The 20,712-nt window shown below is 33.2% G+C and overlaps 6 protein-coding genes and 1 long non-coding RNA gene across 11 annotated transcripts in view; 4 read left to right on the forward strand and 3 right to left on the reverse strand.

Annotated features, from left to right (window-relative positions):
• The window catches only part of LOC116850874 (SH2B adapter protein 1), a 7,586-nt gene extending 5,307 nt beyond the window's left edge, over positions 1 to 2,279 (forward strand). For 2 of the 3 annotated variants that reach the window (XM_032829675.1, XM_032829676.1), the window contains one exon: positions 314 to 2,279. In XM_032829675.1, coding sequence (XP_032685566.1) covers positions 314 to 448 — 135 coding nt within the window. In that variant the 3' untranslated portion in view covers positions 449 to 2,279. The remainder of the gene's footprint in view (positions 1 to 313) is intronic. The other variant, XM_032829677.1, reaches the window with a different exon arrangement.
• A 784-nt stretch (positions 2,280 to 3,063) lies between these two features.
• LOC116850880 (copper transport protein ATOX1 homolog) lies at positions 3,064 to 4,369 on the forward strand. The gene is made up of 3 exons (XM_032829686.1): positions 3,064 to 3,332; positions 3,400 to 3,475; positions 3,786 to 4,369. Exons 1-3 carry the CDS (start codon positions 3,321 to 3,323, stop codon positions 3,914 to 3,916), a joined length of 219 nt encoding a protein of 72 aa, XP_032685577.1. The 5' UTR covers positions 3,064 to 3,320; the 3' UTR covers positions 3,917 to 4,369.
• On the reverse strand, positions 4,344 to 6,908 carry LOC116850876 (POC1 centriolar protein homolog A-like). The gene is made up of 6 exons (XM_032829679.1): positions 6,667 to 6,908; positions 5,811 to 6,162; positions 5,506 to 5,716; positions 5,245 to 5,444; positions 4,844 to 5,161; positions 4,344 to 4,679 (listed from the first exon to the last, which is right to left on the reverse strand). Exons 2-6 carry the CDS (start codon positions 6,156 to 6,158, stop codon positions 4,377 to 4,379), a joined length of 1,380 nt encoding a protein of 459 aa, XP_032685570.1. The 5' UTR covers positions 6,159 to 6,162; positions 6,667 to 6,908; the 3' UTR covers positions 4,344 to 4,376.
• A 1,794-nt stretch (positions 6,909 to 8,702) lies between these two features.
• On the forward strand, positions 8,703 to 10,544 carry LOC116850869 (retinol dehydrogenase 13-like). Its single transcript, XM_032829658.1, has 6 exons — positions 8,703 to 8,896; positions 9,129 to 9,294; positions 9,443 to 9,551; positions 9,633 to 9,947; positions 10,069 to 10,276; positions 10,363 to 10,544. Exons 1-6 carry the CDS (start codon positions 8,826 to 8,828, stop codon positions 10,463 to 10,465), a joined length of 972 nt encoding a protein of 323 aa, XP_032685549.1. The 5' UTR covers positions 8,703 to 8,825; the 3' UTR covers positions 10,466 to 10,544.
• Positions 10,492 to 15,736, reverse strand: LOC116850868 (retinol dehydrogenase 13-like). 2 transcript variants are annotated; one of them, XM_032829656.1, is made up of 6 exons: positions 15,528 to 15,736; positions 12,127 to 12,392; positions 11,940 to 12,044; positions 11,146 to 11,355; positions 10,878 to 11,088; positions 10,492 to 10,804 (listed from the first exon to the last, which is right to left on the reverse strand). In XM_032829656.1, the coding sequence occupies exons 1-6, from the start codon at positions 15,635 to 15,637 to the stop codon at positions 10,678 to 10,680; spliced, it is 1,029 nt and encodes a 342-aa protein (XP_032685547.1). In that variant the 5' UTR covers positions 15,638 to 15,736; the 3' UTR covers positions 10,492 to 10,677. The 2 variants fall into 2 exon arrangements, with proteins under 2 accessions (XP_032685547.1, XP_032685548.1); XM_032829657.1 differs by lacking the exon at positions 15,528 to 15,736 and adding an exon at positions 12,966 to 13,027 and having other exon boundaries at positions 10,656 to 10,804.
• On the forward strand, positions 14,912 to 18,818 carry LOC116850867 (U3 small nucleolar RNA-interacting protein 2-like). Of its 2 annotated transcripts, XM_032829655.1 has the most exons (10): positions 14,917 to 14,977; positions 15,682 to 15,883; positions 16,155 to 16,528; positions 16,814 to 16,929; positions 17,012 to 17,118; positions 17,219 to 17,446; positions 17,586 to 17,701; positions 17,778 to 17,974; positions 18,070 to 18,407; positions 18,490 to 18,818. In XM_032829655.1, the coding sequence occupies exons 3-10, from the start codon at positions 16,478 to 16,480 to the stop codon at positions 18,720 to 18,722; spliced, it is 1,386 nt and encodes a 461-aa protein (XP_032685546.1). In that variant the 5' UTR covers positions 14,917 to 14,977; positions 15,682 to 15,883; positions 16,155 to 16,477; the 3' UTR covers positions 18,723 to 18,818. The 2 variants fall into 2 exon arrangements, with proteins under 2 accessions (XP_032685545.1, XP_032685546.1); XM_032829654.1 differs by lacking the exon at positions 15,682 to 15,883 and having other exon boundaries at positions 14,912 to 14,977; positions 16,293 to 16,528.
• Positions 17,122 to 19,172, reverse strand: LOC116850870. Its single transcript, XR_004379459.1, has 2 exons — positions 18,988 to 19,172; positions 17,122 to 18,621 (listed from the first exon to the last, which is right to left on the reverse strand). It is a non-coding gene; the product is annotated as an uncharacterized LOC116850870 (long non-coding RNA).
• Positions 19,173 to 20,712: the final 1,540 nt, after the last annotated feature.

Below are 20,712 nucleotides of genomic sequence, written 5' to 3' on the forward strand. Positions count from 1 at the left end.
CTAAATTAGTAGTATTAATAATCTAAACAGTTCCTTATTTGCTTTCATTTTTACACAGAGTGTTAGAACAATTTACATTGATATATTACATACAAATTTATGACAGACTTTTATAATACAGACTATTGTATTAATATAATTTATATTATGACAGATTTAATAACATACTTGAAACATCTTTCTGACACGCTGTGCATATTTGCAATCAATATCACGATCTTATTTTCCGCAAAATCCAGAAACTTTAAGAAAAACTCCCAATAAGATAATAGATTAAGAATACATGACGACTTATGAGATGTTAATAAAATAGGTACGCACGTACGGTGGTTCTATAAGAACGCGCATGGAATCGTTGGAGCGACTAGAGCAACAGAACATCGTGGAACAGCAAGGCTCGGCGTCGTCCACTGGCAGAGCGGTTCAGAACACTTATAGTTTTCTCTGATATTGGATTCGCACTCCAATTCGCAATCAACCGTCAGGCTATAATCTGGTTAGTCCGACGGATTGAACACGAACAACAAGTGCGAAAAGCAAAAACGAGATTTTATTTTCGCAGTCGCGCGCGTTATGCTGTGCCGTGCAAATGTACTCGACCAAGCGCGTCACTTTATTTAGTACAAAAGTTGTATTTTTTTTTTCTATTTCGAGAAGTAAAACAAGAACTCTTCCAAACCCTGTTGACTTTCGTGTAGAAACACTCGACAGTATACTCTTATGATTCGTCAGCAGCGTGTTTGCATTGCATTTACATTAAACGATAAGCAAATAGAGAATAGACTGCCAAACGAAACAAGTCTCAGTTAGCAATAGTCACTTTGCAGTATTGTGCATAAAACTACTCCTCGAAAATTACTTCCTCCACTCTCTTTCCCTTTTGAACATGTTACACGAAGCTCTCTTTCGCACGTTTGCATGTACCAACAGTTTATCACTTTTTATCAAGACCGAATTAACGAATTAATCTCCGTCTCTTTGTCCTTGACGAGAAAACGGAGTGGCGTGTATTTTAATTTAAAATCTAACAGAGTTTAAATTTAACAACGACAAAAAGAAATGCCCGGTTATGCGTCGTTTAACTAATTTATGATGTATATGTACTTACAATAACGTATACCACGCGTAAGACATGCATGCACGCGTAGGTGGGAAATAATAATACCTTCCGAAATCGCGAACTGTTAAACTGCCACGTGTCGCAATTCTCGATTCGTGTCTTTGGATCAACCTGAAAACTTGAAACGCAACGCCAAAGCTAAAATTTAATACTAGAAAACCTCGCTTTGTCACCGACACAGTCTGTTACACGAAATTGCAATTTCAGCTACATTGTCGCTAGTCCCGATGCTTCATAGGGCGTCGAGTATAATAGAAATTCCCTGTAACCACCAGTAAGTGTAAAACATGCCGCCCCGCGATACTCATAAATTATCCTCAATGCTCGTCAATGTGTAAATCTCCGGTTTATCGGACAAAATGTGTGAAGGGCGAGAGGAAGAGTGAGAGATAGAGAGAGAAGGATGTAATTATATTACGAGTCTGCATAAATCGCAGAGACGAAGCGTTTCGAGCTACAGTAAATATCGTCCCACGTATCCTCGCAAGAATAGCAGCACCGTACTTGATAAGCAGCGTGTCGAGAAGTGTATTAACGAACTGCTGTAACGACTAAGGACTAATCACTAACACTGTAGAGCAATACGACTGAGTTTGTGCGGAACTCACAGATTATTAGATAAATGTATGAATGAATGGTAACATGTACAATATAGAGAGAGAAAGCGAAAGCGAGCAATGATCGATGAAATATCCGCGATATTTGGTGGTACGAGCATAGGAGCAAGTATTCTCAGTACGAACCGAACTGATTACTGTGATAAGATCTTTCATTTTGCGCAGGCATCGAATAATCCCGTATTGTCATCCACGCTGGTCTACGTTCTTGTCCGTGGAGATCATCGCTGCTACATTGTCGATAGACAGATGTAAAAATAGAATTTCCAATCGCGATATTATTGTAAGAAGAGAGAAAATTCGTAGAAACGTCGTAGCCAAATCCGGTGAATCTATATCGCGAATTCGTTCTTTAGTCAAAGCGCTCGGCGAGATCATGCTGTAGGTAGAATGTAAGCTTATCCTTCCTGTACTCACACAATTAAAGCCGACAGTCCACGAGATATACCGAGTCTGACAACTAATAGGCATTCAACCGTAATACTTTTTTACTTTATGTTAAGAAGCAAAGGTGAGAATAAAAACTGGATTATCTGAGAGTACTCTTATGGTTGTGTAATATATTACTTTTAAGTTATTCACATTGGACATTTGTTAAACTGAAAATTCGTTAGGAAATTAGTCACTGGCTGCATTTAGCAGAAAAAGCTGCTTTACAACAGTTGTAAAATACATGAATCTAATTAGTGTATGTTCTTAATTTTGAATGAATCTGATAACACATACCAATCAAATTCACAAATTTTACAATAGTTACAAAACAGCTTTTTTCTAAATATAACCATTGCTTGTAGAGATTACTATGTAGTATCTCTTGCAGCTGTAATTATTACTTCCTTGGATCACAGATATATATTTTCACATTACTGAGATTAATCTGAAGGTTCCTTTAACGAACCTTCCTAAATTATGCGAAATTTCAATCTGGGAAAATTTTACGATTTACTAAGATAAATTAAACTTCTCAGTGGATATCAGTATGTAAGCATTAATAAAAGCATACCTTCCTTATATAAGAAATAAATGTTCTCTCTTCTCAAAGAACTGAATATAAAATTTAAATATACGTGAGATCATATAATATAAAATTTAAATATACGTTAGATCATGTGTGTAATACACAGCTGTTTTCCTAAATATGATTTGGAATAATAATATAACTTAATGAGAGAAAATTTTGTGTAAAATCGCAATTGACAGAACTCGATTTAAGTTAAAAGAGAACAAGTTTATCGTTAGCTTTGCATGTAATAAATTCTATATTGATACAAATATTTTCGTATTCTTTTTCAAACAGTTTATAAAATGGATTCACCAATATCTCTGATTGCGCTAAACGCTGTTTTGATTAGACGTGAAATTTCATGAGGACTTGATATCAAACGTTTACGCTGTTACGAACGTGTATGACTCAAAATATACAATTCTGAAAGTGACTATCAAATGCTGACAAGTGTGCATTATCTTACAGTACAGATAAATGGATAAGACTTTCTTCCTACATTATTTGCACACAGTTCTTCTTCATCAACTGAACTAGCAATAACCTCTTTGCCACGTCAAACGATCTTACAGCTATTATTATGGCAGCTCAGGTAACAAGATCGTTTTTTTCGATTTCGTTAAATAAATGGTACGTTTAACGAACAATCTATTTATTAGGTACATGAATTCAACGTCGAAATGACATGCGAAGGATGTTCTACAGCTGTAGAGAAGGTGCTCAAGAAAAAAACAGGTAAATACTTTGAGAAGATATTTATAACTGACTATCTAAATATAAATATTATTTTTACATATTGATTTACGTTCTATGAGTATTATTTTATGACAATTCTTTGGAAATTTTACTTCTGTGATAATTGTGATAGTGTATAAATTGAGGTTAAATGTCCCCATGTATTATGAAAAAAATAACAAAATGTAAAAACAATAAAAATGTCTCATGATAAATGAGATTTGAATAACAAGACAGTATAAATATGATATTCTACTTTATATGTCCAACATATAATCAAGAAATATAAATTACTGTATAATTTTTGCAGGTATCGATGATATCAAAATAGATTTACCAGGAAATAAAGTCTCAGTGACTACTGCACTCGGTTCAGATGAAATTTTGGAGGCAATTAAAAAGACAGGGAAGAAGTGCCAATTTTTGGGAACACAAAATTGAAAGTTTATATGATGTGATTATATCAGATGCTGCTACTACATATTATCATATACAGAGATATTTTTTGTTGTATTCTTTTCTATAAAACATTTAATTTTATTTACTTCAATTATTCATTGCTTTGTATATAAAAGTACAAAAATATTATATACTTAAAATATCTTACATAATAAAATGTTTTTACATATGTGGTCACATATAAGCATTTAACTGTAAATTTTGTAACATATTGTTGTATTTTATATTATTATAAGATAATATAAAACATCAAGATGTTTGTCATCAGTAAGCTTCGCTAATCTTCATAATAATATATGTATTACATAAAAATAGTTAATTTAAATTCTACTTGGAAAATATCACTTATGAAGGTTACATGCATACATACACACACACACGCTCAACACATGTATAAAATATCCCGATATAATCAATAATTATGATTCAAGAGTATTAATATTTACTTTTTAAGCGTCTCCTCTAATACTGTCAAACGTTCTTCCAATACATTAACTGTGTCATGTAATGACTTTACTTGATCACGAAGTGCTTCTACTGCTTTAATGGATTGACTAGATGATTGCGCGTAAAGCAATTCCTCGTGTCGTGGTACCAGTAAGTTTACTACACGACTTTTTCCAGGAGATTTCACGTTTCTCATATTGATCACTTCAACTTCTTTCCTTGGTATATCAGCAATAGGACCTTTACAATGGCTTCTATCAGATTCCAGATCCAAGTCTTCCAGTATATCCGATAAATACTGAAATGACATATATCGTATGATACGTTAATATAATGTTGAAAACCTTTAATTTATTAATTACAATGTTGTTTTCTCTACGATACAATTGTTATTCTTTGCAACCTAATATATATATATGCTATATTTACATATATTTTATTATTTAAGTTTTATTCAATTACTTCTTCTTGAGCAATTATTTCTTTTTGATCCTGTTCCTGTTGCACATGTCCTTCACGCTTTTCATCATCTATAAGCGGCTTCCCATCTGGTTCAATAACATCCAGCTTAAACTCTAGCTTGCTAGTAGGTGGTATCAATTGTCTCGGAACCTTTCTGGCTTTGTCATCTCTACAGAAATTAGACTTCCACATTAAAACCTGTCGATCCGCGCCACCAGAAGCAAAGAAGTCACCATCTTGAGAGAATGTTATTGACGTTATTTCATCAGTATGTCCCTTCAAAGTGTAAATCGGTCTACCTTCCAATAGATCTAAAACCTATATGTGTACTTCTTATTAACGATAGATATAAAAAATAATAATTCGGAAACGCGATATAGAATTGCAAGGTTTCCAATCACCTTCATTGTGGAGTCGCTAGAAGCTGTTAACATGAAGTTACCCTTTGGATGAAACTTGATCATGTTTACAGGCCCTTTATGGGCAGCATAATACTGATACAAAGATCCTGTTCTTAGGTCGTACAATTTAATGCAAGCATCCATGTTTCCTGATCCAATAGCTGCACCGCTTGGATGAAACTCTACATATGCAGCGGGAGCTAAAAAGAACAAAGTTCTACTTTAGATCTGGAAAACAAGAATTCTATGTATATAACGAACCTTTTATCTCATTGAAAGTTTTAACACATTGTCCGCTAATAACGTCCCACACTTTTATCGTTTTATCGTCGCTGCAGGACACCAAGAGTCTACCGTCGGGAGAAAATTTGGCGCACCGAACCCAATTTGTATGTCCGCCGAACGACGTGAGAAATCTTCTCTGACACACCATCCACAGCTTTATGCTTTTATCATCTGATGCAGTGACCAACTGAAAATAATCAAAAAGCAATATTTTTAGACAACACTACAGGTTTTTACAACAGTTACAAATTAACTGATAATTTAATTAAAATATAAATTACCTTTTCTCCATCCGGACTAAATTGTACAGATCTCACAGCAAAACTATGAGCTTTAAAGTCTATTGATTGCCCTGTTACTTTAGGAACCCAAATTCTCACAGATCTATCCTTTGAAGCACTGGCTATGACCTCACCAGATGGTGCATAACACACATCCAGAATACTATCATTGTGAGCTATAAATCTGTAAGCTCGTACTGACTCCGTCAAATTCCATACCAATAATGTTTTATCTAGACTACTTGACACAAGCTGAATGGCACTTGGATGAAAGGATAAAGCTGTAACTCCATCCTTATGCCCTTTGAAGTGTCTCTCAAATGTAGGATCACAGATAGTCTCCACCATTGCTCTAGAAACAGTACAGTAAGAATACAGACCAAGTACAAGCAACATACAAAAGTATACATCATATTGTGCAAAGAACATATAGCAATATGATAATAAATATATAAGCATACAAAACATTAATAAATTTATTTTAATTTTACTATGACTAAAGCTGAATTACACTACAAAAAATGGATAATGTTATATAAATTAGTTTATAATTTATAAGTTATATATACCCTTAAAGATATATGCTATTGAATAGTTCTTGAATGAAAGAAACTATTAGCTATGAAAATATATAACAGTAAACATAAGATTTTTATAAATTCGTTAGAATACTCTACACTGTGCCAATGCAATTAACACAGTACAAGTGCAAAGTTGTCGACAGTGAGCCATTAAATAGGAATGTCGTTAACACATTTTATTCATCAGTATTCTCAACGATGCCTAATTGTGAGCCGTACGATTGTACATTGAAAAAAAACCAGTACTTTTCATAACGATATTTTAATTTACGTACAGAATATTTCTACCAGGAACGTTCACACGATGCACTCGGATGTCATAACTTTCAACGTTTGACGGTTTTGCTCCGGTACAAAAACAACGCAGTATGGGGTATTTAATTCAAACAGATGTTGACTACTCTTGTCAAATGAAGTCTAAATAATGTAGTTCGACAAATGATCAAAGTAGTAGCATGCCGCGCAATTACATAAAAGCATTCAAAATTAACTTATCCTTAAGATGCCATTACATGGAAGCGTTCGAGCGTCGAGCGTCGTGCGCGCACCTTTACGCAGAAATCTAATGGCTCCTACACACAGGACGCAGTAATGCTTGCCGCGCGGCGGAAGTCCGTGCGACAGCCAATCAATATGCTGCTTTCCGTAATAACCTTCTAGCTCTTACGGAAAAACAACATATTGATTGGCTGTCGCGCGGACTTCCGTCGCGCGGCAAGCATTACCGCGTCCTGTATGCAGGAGCCATAATAGCATGTTCGCCTCGCTCTGGGTTAACCCACTCTGGGTTATTCAGTCTACGTTTATTGGTCGAACAAGTACTTATAAGCTTTATGATTGACTAGTAGAGACTTATGACAATAATCATTCTCGGAGCGATTAACCCAGAACCAGTCGAATACGCTATAAACCGTTCAGAGGCGTTTTTTCGTTTTGTGACCACGGTAGCGTATGATTGGTTAGTTTGGTCCACTTAACGCTCGCAACGCCTCGAGCAACAAAGCTGGTATCAGACTACCGACTGCACAGGCCGACCCGACTGCCAACTCTCAATGGACCAATCACAGTGAGGCGCCGAATCGGCAGTGAGGTCCGAGTCATGACAGGGTTGTATTAAATACAAGGCGCATAACAGGATCCAACAAAATTTACGTTTATCTTAGTACTTTAACAACAAATGTTGGTATTCTTTTCGTAAGTGATATTGGTACTTCACTGGGAATCGAGAGTTGTACAAGCAGCTTCGATTGATCAACACTACTTCGACCCTGGCATCACTGTACGCATGTGCTGAATGCTTGACGCTCGACGCTGTATGTAATGGCTCCTGCACACAGGACGCGGTAATGCTTGCCGCGCGGCGGAAGTTCGCTCGACAGCCAATCAATATGCTGCTTTCCGTAATAACCTTCTAACTCTTACGGAAAAACAACATATTGATTGGCTGTCGCGCAAACTTTACCGCCGCGCGGCAAGCATTACAGTGTCCTGTGTGCAGGAGCCATAAAAGTACTTATGTAAAAGCACCTTAAGATCTGACAATAGGTGCTTTCCAATTGCAATATCCCTAGACACTTTCATGCACACGACGACACAAGTTGCATTCCAATTGGTGTAATCGTTGACACAACACTACTCACATCCGTACTCAGCTCGAGGGCTACTAGTCGGCTGTGTAAACTAGTGTTTTCTAGTGACAATTAAAGTTAATAAGCGTAGCGGCTTGAAAAGAGACTGGTATTTGCGACGTGAAGTGGATAATATCTTTTTTATTATTTAGATTTTATTATTTATTATTAAAAAATACCAAAATTTAAGCATAGTTGAAAAATAATCCTAACTTTACCCGACATACGTACACATTAGTACACACTTTGTTCCAATTAAATCATTCACAACGTTACATTTTGCATTCTTGTGTACATATGTGTCAAGATGTGTTAAGCAATTGGAAAGCACCCAGTAGGTGCTTACACTGGTTGCATAAACTGTGTTACACAAAACCAGTTTATTGGTTGTATATTATCTTACAAGATATTTTAGATAATATGTGATCAATAAACTGGTTTGTGTACGTGTGTACCAAGTGTGTTAAGCAATTGGAAAACACCCAGTGTTGCGTCGACGATTACGACAATTGGAATGCAATTTGTGTCGCTGTGCACGAAAGTGTTTAGGGATATTGCAATTGGAAATCACCTTATGAATACCAGCCAATATGATGTCATGTGACATGCGCTCGACGCTGTTTCAGCGTCCCATGAATTTGCGCCTTTAGTCGATTGCAGGAACGATATTGCGTCTTATTTTTGAACATATCAAACCGGCTTATCGTTGCGGGTGTTGGATTTGGTTAGGTTCTTTACTAACATTCGCGTATATATTACCAATTTATATCATTCATTAACTATTATTATTTATTGATTTGAGAAAAATGAGTTGGAAGAAACCTATTGTTTACGGTTCTGCTGCGGTGACTATTGTCGGCGCAGCATATCTTACAAAGTAATAATGAACTCTACTCTTACTTTCCAATTTTATTGCACTATTGCTAATTGCTCTCTTGCTTATGTATTTCGACATGAATATTGATAATATAGGAATGTTTTGAATCTTTTTGTATGTTTTATGCATTATATGCAAATTTTGGGGTAATGTTTCAGCAGCATACTGCATACTTTTTCTTAGTTTTAATTTTCTGCTGTAAATGTTATAAGTAACCATATTAAAATTGCAGAGATTACTTAGGAGGTGCACGATATAAAGGAGAAGAGGAACTGAATAACAAAATTATTATTGTAACTGGAGCCAATACTGGTATTGGATATGAGACAGTTCGGGAATTGGCCCGACGTAAAGCAAAAGTCATTATGGCATGCAGGGATATGCAAAAATGTGAAAAGGTATATATGTTGCAGTTGATGATTATCTAGCTTACAAATTAATTTATTTTAATTTCAGAATGCAACATATGAATATATAACATTCTTATATTATTATAAATTACTATTTCATGACAATTTTGTATAGAATGATTTCTTTCTTCTATAGTCACGTCGAGAAATTGTAATTGATACAAAGAACAAGTATGTTTATTGTAGAAAATGTGACTTGGCATCTCAAGAAAGTATTAGGAAATTTGTTAAGCGATTTCGGAAAGGTAAATATCTATGAACAATCCACAATATTTCTTTTGCTTAAAGATGTTTATATGTAATTATATTCCATTGTTATATTACAGAATATGATAAACTTGATATACTTGTTAACAATGCTGGTGTAATGAGATGCCCGAAAAGTTACACTAAAGAAGGCATTGAGATGCAACTTGGAGTCAATCATATAGGACACTTCTTGCTCACAAATTTACTTCTGGATGTCTTGAAGGAGTCTGCACCATCTAGAATTATAAATTTGTCAAGTGCTGCTTATCATGCAGGCCAGATAAATATGAAGGATTTAAATAGTGACATTAAGTATGACTCTGGCAAGGCTTATGCACAAAGTAAATTGGCAAATGTACTTTTTACTACGGAATTAGCAGACAGACTGAAAGGTAGTTCAATAATAATTATATAATTTTTATCTCTACATTTTACATAACTGCTCTATTTATCTTTACATGTTAACTTACTGTAACTGTCAAAATATTTTTTACTTCTCAATGCCATTTTTAGGAACTGGAGTTAATGTATATGCTATCCATCCTGGTATAGTCGATACGGATATAATTCGACACATGCGTGTACTGAACAACATCTTCACACGAATATTTCTGAAACCCTTTGTTTGGCCATTCATTAAAGCGCCTGTGCAAGCAGCACAAACTGTTTTGTATGCAGCATTAGATCCTAGCATTACAGATGCTTCTGGCAGTTATATCGAGTTAGTATTTAATAATACAAGTTTATATAATGAACAAGTTTATCAACTTACTTAATCATTTATTTAATATTTATTTCATTATGTAGCAACTCTACAATTAAGGAATTGTCAGAAAATGCCAAAGATAAGAATCTGGCGAAATGGCTATGGAAGGTTAGCGAGTCATGGACAAAGCTAAATGTTACATAATTACGTGCGTATAGTAAAGACATACACATGTGTCAAATGTAGTTTATTTTTAAATATATATATACATATATATAATTAACTTTTCCTCTCTCGATATTTGAATTTTTCTCCTTTTTATTATTTATACACTTGAGCAACTTTTTATTATTTATAAAGCTAACTTATATGTACTATAATGTACAGAATGTAAGCGATAAGATGTATATTTTGAATCATTCTTTATGATTAATTTGAGATTCACGCACGTAAGGTTTTACCAATATAAGAGACTTTGTGTACAGTTTTTCAGCCATTACATCGTCGGTGGCATTTATCGACGGCATCTGCACTTGGCAATCACTGAACAAAAATAATGAAAAATCAGTTATCTCTTCTTAGTTGTATATCTTTAAACATACATAAACTTTTTTACCTGAAATACTTTCCAGAATGCTTCTTTAATTCTCTACTCACGGCCACGTAAACAGCAGTTTGGGCACCTTGAACGGCACTTTTCAGGAATAACCACATCCATGGTTGCATTATCAGCTTAATTAAGAATGTCGAATTGAAAGGCGAATATCGCATGTGCCTCGTGCCTCTCACAATACCGGGATTTACGGTATTAATCGTGACATTTGTATCTGTGTTAAAATGAATCAATTATTATGGCATCATATCACGATCGTGTTTAACATCACCTTTTAATAATTTGCTCATGTGTCTCGCCATCAAGATTAATGCCAGTTTACTCTGACCGAAAGCTTCTCTTGCAGTATAGTTTCTTTCTAAATTCAGGTCCTCCACGTGCACAGTACTGATCGTGTGTGCTTGTGAGGAAATGTTTATTATCCTGCTTTGTCTAGCTGCATATAGTCTTGGTAGGAGCAATTGAGTAAGTAAGAAGTGACCTGAAAAAAGAATTATGCAGTATCTGAAGGTATTCTTCATTCCAAGAACAGTTTCTCGAAATTGTATTAAATTTAAAGTTGTCGGCTACTCAAACGATTTTGACGAATCTCTTGATTGATGATGTCAGAGGTGAGGGAATACATGCCTAAAATTTCTGCAAAGTACATCAAAATAAAAGATGTATTCTAAAAAATAATACTTGCAATCAATTAAGCATACCTCTAAAATATTCTTAACATTTTCCTTTTGCTCCAACAATCAATGAATGACCATAAAATTAACGTGACATGCAACTTTCCTTTCTAACTTATATTTCTTCATTATATTTCCTTTGTTACGTTAATTTTACGGTTACTTATTGATTGTTCAAGCAAAAGAAAAATGCTCGGAGTATTTTAGAGAATATTTTCTGCTTAATCGATTGAAAGTTTTATTTTTTGAATATATCTTTTTATTTCGACGTATGAATATATCTTTTTATTTCTTGTAGGAATTTTGGACATACATTTTCTCACTTCAGATAAGTCAAGGTGGCCATGGCGAGTAGCCCTCCGAGAGCCTTAATATTATAAATTCAATTTACCTAAATAATTCGTTACAAAATGCATTTCGAATCCTTCCGTAGTTTTTTCAAACGGATGAAAAACAATTCCAGCATTGTTCACCAATATATCTATTTTCTCCGTGCCTGTATTAGACAGTAATGTCAAATATTGTATCGGTGAGCGATATTAATATTTAGATACAACACCTCTCTTTTTCTCTTATACCCAACAAGTTGACAAAGTTCTGTACGTTCTTCAGCGAAGAAAGATCGATTGCCTTAACGTCCGCATCACGTCCAGATATATCTCGGATTTGACGCGCCACTTTTTCTCCGGCTGCCACATCTCTGACGGCTAAGATAATATGACCACCTCTGCGAGCTAATTCCAAAGCGATTTCTTTGCCAATTCCACTGGAAGCGCCAGTAATAATTACGACCTCACCATCGATGCGGTCGTCACTCGGACACACAGAACCGCCCATGTACATTCTAAAATTATATATAATCGAAAAATATTTTATTTAAGATTAACATATTCCTTATAACTTGAAGACCTTGTAATTAACATAAACTTACATAATGATAATATGATAATATCTATATATAATTTTATACAGTTTTTACAAAAAATAGGAAAAAGGGCAATTCGAGTTCAAGCACAGGACTAATAGGACTAACAGGACTAACAGGACTAATAGGACTAACAGGACTATATACCATATGGATACAAAACCTTCCTTGTGTTAGGAAATCGTGTAATATTTATTGAACATGAATAATCAATATAAAACAATCATACGTTTCGGCTCAACCATGAACCCTCTTCAGTGATAATACAACTCAAGGTTTACGACACGAACGCATTACAATTAGTAAACGATTTGCGCAAATTGACATGAATGTTAGTCACAATATTAAAGCCGACAAGACCGTTACCGAAATAATATTAAATAATAAATTAATATTGAGAAGTAGCCGTCATAACTATAAAAAACATAAAGTAAAATAAAAATAAGTAAAATTGAAATATAATAAGTAATTAAAACTGACAATATAAAATACCTTTGTTGAGTTCAGCTAAAAGTAAACCGATTCTGTCAACGATAACATCGCCACGTCTTCGAAATACAAATAATTACAGATTTATTATGCCTAGCATTAACATTGCGGAAACGACTTGTGGAAGAGAAAGAAACCAAAACAAAGTTTATTTTTATAACAAACCACAGTAGCTGGTGCCCAAATATTCAGTATCCTTTTGTGAGTTAAGACCTTGCTTCTGAAATTTGATGAAAATCATTTCTGAGATCAGGCATTTTAAGTAAAAGCGTTCCTCATGTAAAACTTTGACATAATTCCAATCAAAATCATGGTCCTTCCTCAAACGATGTTCCTGTATGGCCGTTAACTTCACCGTAGAACTCTTAGGAATTCTCCTATGCTCGCCAATACATGTAGAGAGTCTTCTACTAGTTTGACCAACGTAAGAAGCATCACAGCCACTGCATTGCAACCTATATACATTATATTGCAACGTTATTATAGAAACTAAGAGGCAACCTGTCTTTATGCACACGAATTAATCCTGATAATTTATTAGTGCAAGAATAAGCAATATCTGTCAAATTATTTCTAAAAAGCTTTGTCAGTCTTTTCGAAATTGAACCACAAAATGGTAAGGTAAAATATTTTTTATCACACCCAGAAGCTGTCAAATTTGTTTCTACTGTCTCTGTAACTCGTCCACCACTCACAATAAGAAACTTCAGTCTACGTTTAATAACTTTAAAAATTAAGTCAAAAGGATAATTATTATTAATTAACGTCAAAATGATAAAATCCAAGTTTTTCCTATGAAAAGAAGGATGACTCAGATAAAACATCCTATCAACTAAGCCAATAATTATGCCAATCTTGTGTTGAATACATAGTTCTTCAAGATTTGGAAGAAAGAGCTATTAACATGATTCCGGTGACATTGCCTTTTTATTTTAGATATGTTGACGATATTCTTTTAGCAGCTCCTAAGGAGTTTTTGGATAACATATTGCACATTTTTAATTCGTTCCATCCTCGTCTTCAGTTCACAATGGAGATAGGAGATGACTGTATTAACTTCTTAGACATTACACTGTTAATACGTAATAACACAATTATTTTTGATTGGTACCATAAACCAACATTTTCTGGTCGATACCTTAATTATTTGTCTTTCCATCCTATTCAACACAAGATTGGAATAATTATTGGCTTGGTTGATAGGATGTTTTATCTGAGTCATCCTTCTTTCCATAGGAAAAATTTGGATTTTATCATTTTGACGTTAATTAATAATAATTATCCTTTTGACATAATTTTTAAAGTTATTAAACGTAGACTGAGGTTTCTTATTGTAAATGGTGGGTGAGTTACAGAGACAGTAGAAACAAATTTGACAGCATCTGGATGTGATAAAAAATATTTTACCTTACCATTTTGTGGTTCAATTTCGAAAAAACTGACAAAGCTTTTTAGAAATAATTTGACAGATATTGCTTATTCTTGCACTAATAAATTATCAGGATTAATTCGTGTGCATAAAGACAGGTTGCCTCTTGGTTTCCATAATAACGTTGTATATAAGTTGCAATGTAGTGGCTGTGATGCTTCTTACATTGGTCAAACTAGTAGAAGACTCTCTACATGTATTGGCGAGCATAGGAGAATTCCTAAGAGTTCTACGGTGAAGTTAACGGCCATACAGCAACATCGTTTGTGGAAGAACCATGATTTTGATTGGGATTATGTCAAAGTTTTACATGAGGAACGCTTTTACTTAAAACGCCTGATCTCAGAAATGATTTTCATCAAATTTCAGAAGCAAGGTCTTAACTCACAAAAGGATACTGAATATTTGGGCACCAGCTACTGCGGTTTGTTATGAAAATAAACTTTGTTTTGGTTTCTTTCTCTTCCACAAGTCGTTTCCGCAATGTTAATGCTAGGCATATAAAATCTGTAATTATTTGTATTTCGAAGACGTGGCGATGTTATCGTTGACAGGATCGGTTTACTTTTAGCTGAACTCAACAAAGGTATTTTATATTGTCAGTTTTAATTATTTATTACATTTCAATTTTATTTATTTTTATTTTACTTTATGTTTTTTATAGTTATGACGGCTACTTCTCAATATTAATTTATTACTTAATATTATTTCGGTAACGGTCTTGTCGGCTTTAATATTGCGACTAACATTCATGTCAATTTGCGCAAGTCTTTTACTAATTGTAATGCGTTCATGTCGTAAACCTTGAGTTTTATTATCACTGAAGAGGGTTCATGGTTAAGCCGAAACGTATGATTGTTTTATATTGATTATTCATGTTCAATAAATTACACGATTTCCTAACACAAGGAAGGTTTTTTACCCATATGGTATATAGCACTATTAGTCCTGTGCTTGAACTCGAATTGCCCTTTTTCCTATTTTTTGATTTATATCTCCATTTGCGAGTTCTTATTTCTTTCTCTAAACAGTTTTTACAGTTTTTACAACTATATATATATTTTTTTATACAATTTTTAACTTTGTATTAATTAATTTTACATTACTATTTTATACTCGTCAACGCACGCACATACCTTATCACAATGATTAATCCAACACACAAACTGATTAGGTAAGGCCAAAGAGAATCAGACAAGGGATCGAGCTTTTGTAAAACACTGTAAAGTTTATTATACGAATTCATTTTTCTTGATATGTTTTTAACTAAAATAAGCTTTGTATCAACAGTGAACAAAGTCTGTTGCGGTCACGACGCTTACACTAACGCGATAATCTACGAGAATGAACGCTGAAATAGATTCATGGGGAAGTAATGCGTTTAATAGGCCTCGATTACTTCTCATTTTTAAAGGGACCGGACATTGTATTTAACGATACTCTGCGTGCAAGTTAGCGCATCGAAAAGTGTTGACTCTAGCAGAGAGATAATGTAATTGTAATTATTTTTATTCGTAGAATACATTAAGCATTAGAAACTAAAAGATCACATCTTTCGATAATTAAAACTATGTAAAATTCAATAAGCTATAATTTCAGCAGAGGTAAATAGTGAGATATTTCAGAAAGCATCTTGGTTTGAAGTATTTAGTTTTCATATATATTATTCCATATAAAGTTTCATTAATTTTTACAACGTTATACGACAATAAATTGGGTAAATACAAAGATTATTATTTCTATCTGTGATGTTTTGACTTTAGTTCCAAAAACCCCGCTATGAGTCGCCACTTGACGAAGATTCAAGATCGTGATACTGCTCAATAATAAGTCACTGCTTCATATATGTTAAGTAGTATAACTCAAAGAGCTGATCAGCTATTTTCCTTATTGGCCGGCAGAAAAAATTATGGAGACATCTCGTGGAGAATTTGAAACGACTCTGATTTAGCTGACGTAGCCGATGCAGCATCCTAACTGCTAACCCTAACCTGGCCTAAGAACTTTACCGGATATAATTACTTGTACCGTGTGGTTTGGTTGAGTAAAACTATATTCATCTACAATATTTATTTTTACTGTCATTATGTCGTTTTTTATAAGAAATAATCGAGGAGATGGAAGAGTAAAACGCAAGGTAAGTTTTAATATTTTTTTACTTTTAAAAGAAAACATTAAATTTTCAATACATCAAAGTTTAAATAAAGTTTTAATATTTTTAACATTAAAGTTTGAATATATTTTTTATTTTTAAAAGAAAACATTAAATTTTTCTCTACTTGCAAGTTAAAAACAGGTTTGCTCAAAATAGTAAAATATTTTAAATTTTTCCTATTTTTGTTAATTTTGAAAATAAAAATTATAAAGATCATATATTATGTAAAATACGGAGACATTTTTAATATTTCAAATATTTTATCAGTTCAATGGTGCTCAATCTATATCAAAACAATCAAAGAAATTTGCAAAGAAGCCTATATCTGATGATGATGAAAGTATTGCGAGTACAGATGAAGAGTTTGCAGAAGAAAATTTTAAGTAAGTATATAATACAATTAATAATTAAATATGTTAAAAGTATATGGTAACATTTAATACAAGAATTGATTTTATTCTACAGAAGCAAAACTGAAAGATTCGTGAGTGAGAGTGAGGAAGAAGAAGAAACTGCACAAGAAAAACGTATTAGACTTGCAAAGAAGTATATAAAAGAAATTGAAGAAGAAGGTATATAATAGTTCAAAACAGAATATTCTTATGTTTTATTTACAAAAATTTGGGAAAAATAATGTGTTTACATATTAAAATAATTTCCTATAATATATAGAAAAAGATAGAGCAGAATTTGAAGAAGGTGCTGTTTCACAAAGATTACACAAAGAATATTTAGAAGAGAAAGGTCGATTAAGGAAAACTGTAGCAATATGTTACATTGGTCACAAGGATCTTATCTCATTAAAATGTAAAGAGCACAAAACATCCATTACCTGTATATGTCTCTTAAGTGATGGAAGTGTATTGTACTCTGGAGCTAAAGATGGGAGTATAGTTAAATGTAAGTTTATTTTAAATGTTTACATTTAAGATTATTAAATATATAGATATTTGAGACAGTTTACTTTTAAAAATATGAATGAATTATATATATGTTTGTGTATCTTTAGAATTATTTTTATAATCAATGCTGTTTTTAGGGTCATTAAAAACACATTCTAAATTAATAGCCCTTAAAGGGAAAAAAGTAAAAACAGAAGTTACTTTGAGCCATTACATACAGTGTTTAGCAATTAGCACAGATGGAAAATTTCTGGTGAGTCTAAGAATGAGTTATCTTTTACTTCACACTGTGTGCAATAGATTAATATTTAAATCTTTTCTTATTGCAGGTTGTAGGAGATAGGGATTGTAATGATATAAAAGTACTTTGTGGCAACACTTTGAAACATATAAAAAATCTACAAGGTCATAGAGGTTCTGTGTCTGGATTGGTATTTCGCAAGAACACTCACACTTTGTACTCTGCTTCTACTGATAGGAGTATAAAAGTTTGGAACCTGGATGATATGGCTTATGTTGAATCTTTGTGAGCGATTGTATTTGCAAACATGACTGTGCATGCATTTTTATCGTTAGTATTTTCAAATAGTTTCTTTCTAACCATTATATTTTTCTTTACAGCTTTGGACATCAGGGTGGCATCACGTCCATCGATGCGCTCTCACGAGAGCGTGCCGTCACAAGCGGTTTCGATAGTAGTATCAGGATATGGAAAATAGTCGAAGAATCGCAACTGATATTCAATGGACATAGCAATAATTCCATCGACGAGGTTAAACTCATTAATGAGGAAAATTTCTTCAGCTGTGGCAGCGACGGACAACTCTGCGTCTGGAGCTCTTTAAAGAAGAAACCGTTGTGCACTGTGACGGAGGCGCATGGGAAGGATGAAACTAATAACCAAGCGCTGTGGATTTCAAGCATTGCAGCATTATTAAATACAGATTTAGTGGCATCAGGTACGTTATTATGTAGAGATAGTATAGTTATTATAGTTATTAGCGTTTACCCGTATTTTTCTTCAATTGTTTTGATCTTTAGGTTCGCGAGACGGCAGCATTAAACTGTGGCAATGCGGCGAAGCATTTAGATCGTTAAATCCGCTGTTTGAAGTTAAAATACCAGGATTTATAAATGCACTTGCTTTTACGCCTGACGGAAATCATCTTATTGCTGGTGTCGGTCAGGAGCATAGAAACGGTAGATGGTGGCGAGTAGGAAACGTGAAAAATTGTATTGTTGTTATACCATTAATACGTAATGAAAAAACATAAATAATTGACTGATAAATAGTTATGTATATACATGTATTATATATTTTTTATCTTTAACCACTATTTTTTTTAATAAAAAAATACCTCAGATTTTAATCTGCAAAGATTAATTGGACGAACTTATCCGGTTAAACAACTAAGCGATGTAAGAGTTTAAAAGTTTTCTTTAAAGAAATCTTATCTACAGTAATTTAGTAAATTTAATAGCAATAACTACGAAGATTGGAATTAAACTTCCTACCTATATTTATGTTTTTGATTTTACCTCGTTATATGCAGGACATGAAATCATCTGAAGTGGGAAAGTAAAATAACAGTTTTCGAATAATGTGTTCTTGTAGAAATGATATGTAGATATACGAGGATGGAACGAATTAAAAATGTGCAATATGTTATCCAAAAGAATATCGTCAACATATCTAAAATAAAAAGGCAATGTCACCGGAATCATGTTAATAGCTCTTTCTTCCAAATCCAAATTCTATTTACGAAAAAAGAAATCTGTATTTATCTAGACCTGGTTTTTTATTCATTTAACCTTGAATTTTTATTATCTTTAAATTTTTTCAACGGGAAGAATTCACTAGAACTAATAGACGGATTATATGTGTGCACACGTTACGGCAGAAAATTTTTTCTCGAAGATATAAATATTTATGAACAGAAAAAATACCATAGTTGTAGCTTGGCTAGAATGTACTTATAATGGTGAAAATTTTCTAGAAAGTATAGGAAATTCAAAGAAAAAGAAATAAAACTGTACGCAGAAATAATTTTTCATAGTTTCCAAACGTGCCTGGGAAAGAAATACCTGTATTGTGTGTGAATACATTTTTCCTATACATCGTGCAGTTAGCTTACAACTAAAATGTCTAAACCAAAAAGTTTCACAAAAAGTTTGGGAAGGTATCGTTAGATCTTTTCCGAAATGGCAAAAATTTTCTAGAAAGTATAGGAAATTCAAAGAAAAAGAAATAAAACTGTACGCAGAACTAATTTTTCCAAGAATTTTTCATAGTTTCCAAACGTGCCTGGGAAAGAAATACCTGTATTGTGTGAATACATTTTTCCTATACATCGAGCAGTTAGCTTGCAACTAAAATATCTAAACCAAAAAGTTTCCCAAAAGTTTGGGAAGATATCGTTAGATCTTTTCCGAAATTTCTGAGAAGATATCGTTAGCTTTTTCTTTTAATATGTTATAATTAGTTATTTTAATATGTTATAATTTAATATGTTATAATTAGTTTCCTTTTAAGGTTTGCAACTTTTGCCGTAGCATTTGTTCACAAATTCTGATATACGTTTTTTGATATTAATATATATATATATATATAAATACTCAAACTATCTTGGCAGTTATTTTGTTATGATAATGTAAGAAATTTATTTCCGACAATTCTAATAATAATTTACGTGTAGAACCCAACTGTGCCGCGAGTTTAAAAGATAAAAGGGATGGTGCGATTTAAATTTCGGATATATTATGTGCGACAATCGTGTAAAATTTTATTCGACCACTTCATGAGATATCTGTTTTACTTTTAACATTACTTTGTCACAACAGATATATGAAATATTACCTATGACATTGCCACCGACTCACTTCGCGCAATATTGGGTTTTCGCAGTTAATGAGCGTAATTTTATTACAGCAAATTGATTGTCTAATGATTATATAGAAAAAATAGAGAGAGAAATTCAGCATTTGCGCCTCATAAAAAATTTTTCCGAAAAAGATGAATCACTCTCTTGATTAACGGCCAAGAGCAAAAACTTAATGTTCATTAATAGAACTGATAACGAGATTAAAAGCTAATTTGATATTCTAAATGAAGATCTCACGAGTGTGAAACTTGAGTAGAGATAAAAACTTTGCTCACGATTATTTAATATGATTTTACTAACGGCAAATTGATTGTATCTAATGGTTATATAGATAGAAAGAGAAAGAAATTTATTTCGCTTCGTAAAAAATTTTTCTACAAGA

Source organism: Odontomachus brunneus, unplaced genomic scaffold (assembly GCF_010583005.1).
Source record: "Odontomachus brunneus isolate Ranch 3 - 2012 unplaced genomic scaffold, Obru_v1 Obru_scaffold_158, whole genome shotgun sequence".
Classification (NCBI taxonomy): Eukaryota; Metazoa; Arthropoda; class Insecta; order Hymenoptera; family Formicidae; genus Odontomachus; species Odontomachus brunneus.

Coding starts and splice junctions, on each gene's coding strand:
- LOC116850880 (XM_032829686.1), top strand. Junction 3,476..3,785: donor GGTGCTCAAGAAAAAAACAG/GTAAATACTTTG, acceptor TAATTTTTGCAG/GTATCGATGATATCAAAATA.
- LOC116850876 (XM_032829679.1), bottom strand. CDS start 6,158: ATGGTGGAGACTATCTGTGATCCTACATTTGAGAGACACTTCAAAGGG. Junction 5,717..5,810: donor TTAGTCCGGATGGAGAAAAG/GTAATTTATATT, acceptor GATTATTTTCAG/TTGGTCACTGCATCAGATGA. Junction 4,680..4,843: donor AAATAATTGCTCAAGAAGAA/GTAATTGAATAA, acceptor ATGTCATTTCAG/TATTTATCGGATATACTGGA.
- LOC116850869 (XM_032829658.1), top strand. CDS start 8,826: ATGAGTTGGAAGAAACCTATTGTTTACGGTTCTGCTGCGGTGACTATT. Junction 9,552..9,632: donor TGTTAAGCGATTTCGGAAAG/GTAAATATCTAT, acceptor GTTATATTACAG/AATATGATAAACTTGATATA. Junction 10,277..10,362: donor GCTTCTGGCAGTTATATCGA/GTTAGTATTTAA, acceptor TTCATTATGTAG/CAACTCTACAATTAAGGAAT.
- LOC116850868 (XM_032829656.1), bottom strand. CDS start 15,637: ATGAATTCGTATAATAAACTTTACAGTGTTTTACAAAAGCTCGATCCC. Junction 12,045..12,126: donor GAACTTTGTCAACTTGTTGG/GTATAAGAGAAA, acceptor TGTCTAATACAG/GCACGGAGAAAATAGATATA. Junction 11,089..11,145: donor CATGAGCAAATTATTAAAAG/GTGATGTTAAAC, acceptor ATTTTAACACAG/ATACAAATGTCACGATTAAT.
- LOC116850867 (XM_032829654.1), top strand. CDS start 16,478: ATGTCGTTTTTTATAAGAAATAATCGAGGAGATGGAAGAGTAAAACGC. Junction 16,529..16,813: donor ATGGAAGAGTAAAACGCAAG/GTAAGTTTTAAT, acceptor ATATTTTATCAG/TTCAATGGTGCTCAATCTAT. Junction 16,930..17,011: donor TTTGCAGAAGAAAATTTTAA/GTAAGTATATAA, acceptor TTTATTCTACAG/AAGCAAAACTGAAAGATTCG.